At 37.2% G+C, this 7,630-nt stretch overlaps 1 protein-coding gene across 1 annotated transcript; it reads right to left on the bottom strand.

Moving 5' to 3' along the window:
• Positions 1-1,170: 1,170 nt before the first annotated feature.
• On the bottom strand, positions 1,171-6,667 carry LOC141820122 (VIN3-like protein 2). Its single transcript, XM_074707400.1, has 4 exons — positions 6,649-6,667; positions 3,360-4,023; positions 2,312-2,634; positions 1,171-2,229 (listed from the first exon to the last, which is right to left on the bottom strand). Exons 1-4 carry the CDS (start codon positions 6,665-6,667, stop codon positions 1,295-1,297), a joined length of 1,941 nt encoding a protein of 646 aa, XP_074563501.1. The 3' UTR covers positions 1,171-1,294.
• Positions 6,668-7,630: the final 963 nt, after the last annotated feature.

Raw genomic sequence — 7,630 nt, 5'->3', positions numbered from 1 at the left:
CAGTTCTAGAGAGCGAAGGTGAGGCAAAATGGTGGAGGCGTGGGGAAGAAGGGGGTGTATTATATATATATATATAAACTTTTTAACATAATTTTGCAATTTTCTTTTATTTTGCATTTTCTATCCTTTTTAAATACTAAATATCTTTTAACATTATGAAAATTAGTATATATAAATATATATGTATATATAACTCCAACTTTATATGCATTGCCATTTCTATCCTTTTTTCTATAATTTATTATTATTATTATTATTATTAATTCTATGATTTATTATGTATTATCTCATTTTACTTAATTTTTCACATTTAAATACATTTTTAATATATAAAATACCATTATAAAATATTAAATAAGTAAAAATTCTCATAAAATTTATCCTTTCCTCTAAAAGGGCAAGTAGTATCAACGATCAAGGTGTAATCAAATCGAGCCAAATCAAATAATAAAAAGTTCGAGCTTAAATAAGTTTGATTTGGCTTTTTTGTAAGTTTAAGCTCAACTTAAATTCGATTCAAGTTTTAATTGTTAAAGTCATGCTCAGTTCATAATGAAATTAAATAGTTCACGAACGATTCGAACTTAATTCAAAAATAGTTCATTTAAAATTTAAACGAATTTAATTTGAACTCGATTGAATATATATATATATATATATATATATAAAAGATAAATGAGTATCTTAACGAACATAGTTGCGATGCTCTAAATGAACACGTTCATAAATCTTTAAACGAGCATATTCATGAATTCATGAACCAAATACTATTAAGTTCGAACTCAACTCGATAATATTTTCAAATTCGAAACTAAGCTCGAGCTCGATTCATTAACTTAATCAAAAGAATTTTTAACCAAAATCCATATAGCTCATGAGTGACTTAACTTATTTAGACCCCTATCAACAATACACAATGAAATGAGGGCATATATTGACGCGGATGAACATCATAAACGATATTTATTATCTTTGCTCTTCTCCCTCAATGAACACAAGGCGATGCGATACAACAGACAAATAAACTCTCGCACAAAGAAGAAAAGTAAAAATTTAGATGATTTTGAACTACTTTTATAAACCTAACTCCGAAAGTGAATTAGCTTCTAGTAATGTTTCAACAAAGTGAAAATGCAATGGCTAGAAACTACACCAGTTAACAATGGCATCAACAAAATGAGTACAAATTAGCAGAGAAAGCATATTTTTTTCCCCATTACAAACTTCGAACTACTGCAAAATCATAATGAATCAGAAGAAACTACCTCCAATTCCCTGCAATGCATGCTGAAGGTTAATGCCAAAGCCTCGTGCATAATCCTTTGTGCAGCAGTGGCTTCTCCTTCGTGCATATGCCATCCATGAAAGCATCCATCAGTTGCGCCACTAGACTCGCAGGTTCGTCGATCAACACATCTATGAAGGCGCTCACGACTCTTCTTTCCTGCGGCGTCGCTTTCAGACTGAACCAGGTAAGGAACTTCACTCGGAACTCCTTCTCCATGTGCCCCTCGCATTCCAGCCATCTGATCACCTTGACGCAGTACTCATACTGCCCCTCTGCGGATTCTTTCTTGCTGGCCGAATCCGGCGTGTCGTTGATTTTCGCTTCGCAAGGTTCTAACAAGGTGCGTTTTGTGCAGGCGAATGGCACCAAACTCGACGGCGGCGTTAAATGCCTTTCATTGTTGTTGTCACTGGCATCCTCCGACGGCAAAACCTTACGGTGGTTGGTGTGGCTGAACTTGGGAAGCTCTGGTGCATGGTTGTTATCACTCGTGTTTGTCGAACCTTTCTGTGAATCTGATTGAATGAGTGCTGTTGGTAGCTCAGCTACGTCCTGCTCCTTCTTTGAAACCGAGATAAATTCTTCGCTGATGTAAGCGCTATCGGAGTTCCGGGTCGAGCATTGGCCACTGTTGCCGATGAGGCCCTCTGTCACACATTTGGCCTCCCACTTCCCGAGTTCCTTGGTGCTACTAAAAGCTGAAACTCTGAAGTAATATTCAGTTAAAGGGCTAAGTCCCGATATCATAATCTTTGTATCCGGCCTCAGTACAAGGCAGGTGGGTTCTTCAGTATAGTTGATTTCATCGTACTTACGATACCAAAGAGAACAACCTATAATGTTTTCTTCGAACATATCATCCTGGGATTGAAGAGACACTACGACTGAAAATGGAGAGACGTCTTCAAAATCAATGTGGAATGCCTGAGAACCTTTGCCAACTGGTCGAAATGAAACATGAAACAATCAGTTCAGAGCAAAGCAACCAACAGAATTTGAAATGAGAGAAAACATCAACATCACCTGGGGCATTCACGTTGACACCGAGCAATAGTTCAGACGAAGTGGAAAGTAGGGACTCTACGGCCTCCAATGCAGAGGCACAGAGTCTCTGAACTTCTGCACCGCAGTTAAGCCGGTTGACTATGCCCCTTGCCATTACGGTAGAGACCTTGTCGAGAGGTCCAACTTCTTTCTTGAGTATCCGTACTGCCGCATTGACAACATTTTGTAACTCTTTGTAGCATTCAGTTCCTTTGAGCATTTTGTGACTCAGACAAAGGCGCTCGCATAGGACATCAACTCTCCTAGCCTCCTTGGCAGCAAGTATTTGTTTTCGCCAGCTTCTGCAGAAATGATGCACCAAAAAACTTCATTTGCACTTTCAATGTAAGAATGGATTGTAGATGCACTCATATGGCTTTGACAAAATCCTAGCAGAAAGGAATTATGACAACAAAGCACCTCACTGAACTTAAAAACAACCCAATCAAATCAAACTAGTGCATATTGAGTCCAACTTAATAGCATTAGTGCGCACATAATCCTCATACTTCGAAGCAATCAATTCACGGTCGGCATGAAAATATCACAATGGAGTGTGCTTGCATTTTGCTGTCCATATTTCTGATCTAATTAGATAAGAAAAGTCAAAGATGGGTTCAGATATCTATTATCAAGCAAAAGAGAGGTTTCAAAACTTGAGACACTATGATTAAGTGTGAGCAAATAGAGCTATTTATTTCAAGAGCACAAAAGTATCTTCGTAAGCATGAGTTGTTTGTTTGACCAATTCTACCAATGTATGATTGTGTCAGTAAACAGTAAATAGACCTGCAATCATAACAACAAAACTTTTGTAGCTTATTTTTAGTTTATTGCAACAAGACACTCCATTTCTCACTCATTCTTAATGAAAATGAAGTTTGTTTTCTCCTTGCACTTGTATTGCAAATTAGCTTGCAATACTGCAATTTCTCATAAGCAATGAAGCATTCTAGTTATTCAATAATAGGTGACAGGCAAGATCGACTAAAAGAAACAAAATAGTTGTGTACTAAAAGTTGATTACCCAATCAGCCAATTCACTTTCCTGCAGCAAACACAATAGAAGCTGGCATCCAATTTCGGGGAACACCCAGTCTTCATTATGCCAGCTTTTTCATGTTTAAGCGCACATTTCAAATGGCACGACATACCACATGAGTTGCCACGGTAAGGCGGATCTGAATTGCAAAATAACCAAAGGGTAGGATCCTTGTTGTCATCGTAACGATGACAGATGCAGCAAGAACAACGCTTACAGTATCCAACATCTAAAGTTAATGTGGCTCGACAAGCTGGATTTTGGCAGATTAAGGTGGTGTTCGGCTCTTCTGTGACTTTCACCATAGCATGAGTTATATTGGGAGCAATCTGTAGAGGATTTTCCTTTTTTCTTTTCTTTTTCAATCCGTTTGGACTCTTTGATAAGATTGATAAAGGGCTTGCTTTATCTTCTTTTGCTATATTTTGAGAAACTAGCTTAAGCAAATGCTCAATCATCTTAGACTTGGTTACTCCAGTGTACTTCCTTTCTTTTCCCATCTCAGCACAGATTAATTGGAGAAGCTCTCGACGACTCCAGGACTGGAGAATTTCAGGTGCATTGTCAACCCACCGTGATATTTCATGAACTAGCTCTCTCTTCTCCTCCAAACTCAAATGGCTGCATTTTGAAGGGTCTATTACAAAACCTGGATAATAAAAAGGATTCTCAGCTTAAAGCTTATCCATTCACAAAATAAGCTGTAAGTAAAATTTTGCAATATAAATGGAACTTTTACCTTACACTTTGAAAATATTTTCATGGAGAGTAAGCAGACATAAAATCGTAGGAATTTACACAAAATACAAGGACTGAACACAATTTGATAGCCACTTAGTATGAACATTGTATTAGATAATTTCTTGAAGTGAAAGCAGGAGGAGATTATTAATATCGTGCTCGAAAATGATGAATTACAACATAAAGTTGTCGGTGAATGTGTTATAGGAGAATAAGCTGATTTTACCATGAAAGTAGTCTAAACAAGGCCAAATAAGTCGAGGAGATAATGCAAAGCTCTGGAGAAGATTACTCAGAGCGGATGGTCTGAAGATTGATACTACTTTTTGAGTCACATATGCTCTACTGTTGCTTTTGATCATGAATTGAGGCAAAGGGCATTTGATGGTAGATGCAAGAAAAGGAAATGCTCCAGCAATTTAAAGAAAACAAGTGAGTCAGTTGCATGAAAAAAAAGGATGAGCACATAGTGCTAAAGGAAAAAAAGGAAAAGCAAACGATATCAAGCTTTCTTGTGGAACAATCAAAACTGGGTAGCATCTCATTATAAACAGCCATCTAGAAAGCAATTGAATTTCAAAATCAAGAAAAAGAGCAAATAAGCAATCACTTTTTATCTGAATCATTCTAAGAAAGAAGTTGGAAAAAATAAAACTGCTCTTATGGATAAATTTAGAATCTGTTTCTCAGATACAATGTGCAATTTATTCTGGGTCATGTGAACTGGTATGAGATTGCATTCAGTTTCGAAAAATTGGTCATCAAGAAATGGTGTCAGATGAGAATGCATGATTCAAAAGGAAGGATTAATATATTGAATAAAAATGGAAGTTATGAGAGTGAGAATCGGAGTGAAAGCCCGATGCTTGTACTCAAACATATAAAGAACTACAATTAACAAACCTTGATTTCATGGATGAATCACAAGTCCAATCTGAGCATTGAAGATCATCAATGCTTTCTTTTGCCCCAATGATGTCATTTTCCTTTGGAAAAAAGGAGTCATCTTGACAAAATAAGGCAATATAGAGATTCTACAGTTTGCATGTTATCCAAAAGCTTCTATGAACTAACAAATAGCGAAATTTTCTTAAATGAACAAACAGTCTGAAAATGCTTTATATTGACCCATGGGGTCATGAAGTCTCAACTTGCGAGTCAACAACTCATACTAAAAGGCATTTGTAAGGTCCTCATACTAAAAGGCATTTAAGAATCATGCTAGACCCTTTGGAGTTTTAATTGGATATAGCAGCAAACGCCTGTTGCTTTTGATGTCATCGCCATAGAAAAATCCCTAATAAATTTTCACGGACTAAAAATAGAAGATGGATTCACTGTTTAATAGTGGCCTTGTCAACACTAGCCTGAATTAATTTCTACTGTTTTATCCTCCAAATTTGGTCAAACAATCCAATTTACATCTCTGAGCAAACTTTCTTGAAGAATACAACTTTAAAGATTATAAACCATCAGGGAACTAGAAATAAGCATTCTGGAAAGAAGGCATGATGGACTGTACCAGCATGCATAGTCATACTGTTCAAATAATTTAAATAGACCTACAAAAATTTCACATGAGAACATTTTAGGATAATCTCAGATCTATTTTCCAATAGTCCGTTTCCTCATTTGGAACATACGACATGTGACATCTTTGATGAAGGAGAATATCAGAGCTTTATCCTAAATACTGAATGAAAACCTTTATGCAACAGTACCATAAACAGTAAATCTGAAGTGTTTTATACCATTCTCAGGACCTAACAGCTGAAAACTCCAAAAAGAAAAAGAGCAACGAATGTCGAAATGATAAAATAAGTTTTCTAAGCGCATAGCCAATTTATGGCATCTAAATACAAAAGAAAGCATATGAAATTCCAACATGCAAGATCATCATCTTCCTCAAATGTTAGAAATAAAGAACTGGCACATTTGAAATTTTAGGCACGCCTTGTTCCCGTTTCAAGCAATCCATTCCAAATTTACAACTTATAAGCAAAACGCCCTACAAAGAATACTCCTTGAGATTTCTCCAACATATTCTAATATGAAAAGGAATACATTTATGCAGGAAAACAAAAAAAAAATTACATCAGTTAAAATCTTAAAGCTCACGCAATGGATCTCATGCATATCCCGAGTATTCACCGGTCAAGTAAAATGCTAAAATTAACCCCGACTGTGTCGATCCTCTTTTCCATCAAACCTAACGCCCGAAACTTCCGAGAAACTATACACGATAAATCAACTCAAAAGCAATAAAAACCTTCAAAATCGCCGCAAAGACGGCACCTTTACAGCCTGAAATCTAGAAAAGCGGCGTCACAAGCGGCGTTTTACTTTCATCAATGCAGCGGAAACCAGAAAGAGAAAGAGGGTAGAAAATCTGAAAAAGGCAAAAAGATGCAGTCTTTCTTGCGCAGGAAGAAGCGCTCGGGCTTCGAGGTTGGGGAGAACGAAATGCGCGTAAAAATGGAAGGAAATGGAAGTAGAAGGACGGCATTGTGGCGCAGAAGGGCGGGGGACTGACCTGAGAACGTGGCGTCCATGGCCGATTAGAGATTCTTCAGAAGCGGGTCGATTTGTGGAGTAGGAGGAGGAGGAGGAGGAGAGGAGGAGGAGACAGAGAAATGTGGCAGGGAGAAGGGGAAGGGAGGGGAAAGGCGAAGGCTATTCGCAGAGCCTTGGGGCTCAGCGTCACGCTCACACAGACGCAGCAGACTTGGCTGGTTTGGGGAGAGTTCTCCCATGGCAAAAAGAGAATATAAAAAGGAGGAGTAGTTACTACTAATTATTACTACGATTTTTTTATTTATTTAAAATACTTTTCCCATTAATAAAAAAACAGCAATTTATGAATAAAATATATTTTAAAATTTAAAATAGACTTATCTATTATTATTATACTATTAATTAAAATTATTTTAATTTAATTAAAAGTGCTTTAATTTTGTTGCACTAAGTTTAATTAAAATTACTTGAAGCAATTATAACTAAACTATTATAATAATAGTGGACCAATCAAACAAAAAGTAAAATTAGGAATGAATATTTTTTAAACTTTTTATAACATTTAGTGCCCTTTTATATATATATTTTTTAAATCAAATATTGAGCAATCATATATATATATTTATATATATATATATACAGGATTGATATCCTGCGCGATGGGTTTACGCGACTCGTCCGCGACATCTGACGTGGCGAGGAGTTTCACTGTTCATCCTCCTCCACCGTGGCCGAAACGAAATCCCGAAATAAAATCCCGCCTCTCCCAAAATCGCGCGGCCGATTCTCAATTCGAGCTTCCGCTGTGGTTGAAAAGGATGCAGAGAAGGATGCGACTGCAGCGAAGGTGAAGAACGAGAAGGGTGGTCCGGTTGTGGAGAAGGCCACGTCCTTCAGGGAGGAGAGCAACTTCTTGTCGATTGGATCTCAATAAATCTGAGAGGAAGGCGCTGGTGGAGCTCAAAGCCGCCGTCGAGGAGGCCATTCTCAAGAACAAACTA

The sequence above is a fragment of the Curcuma longa genome, unplaced genomic scaffold (assembly GCF_044706935.1).
Source record: "Curcuma longa cultivar G26 ecotype Majalengka, Jawa Barat unplaced genomic scaffold, ITB_CL_G26_1.1 utg2646_np1212_2152390_RagTag, whole genome shotgun sequence".
Taxonomy (NCBI): domain Eukaryota; kingdom Viridiplantae; phylum Streptophyta; class Magnoliopsida; order Zingiberales; family Zingiberaceae; genus Curcuma; species Curcuma longa.
This window is presented reverse-complemented; position numbering and strand designations above follow the sequence as displayed.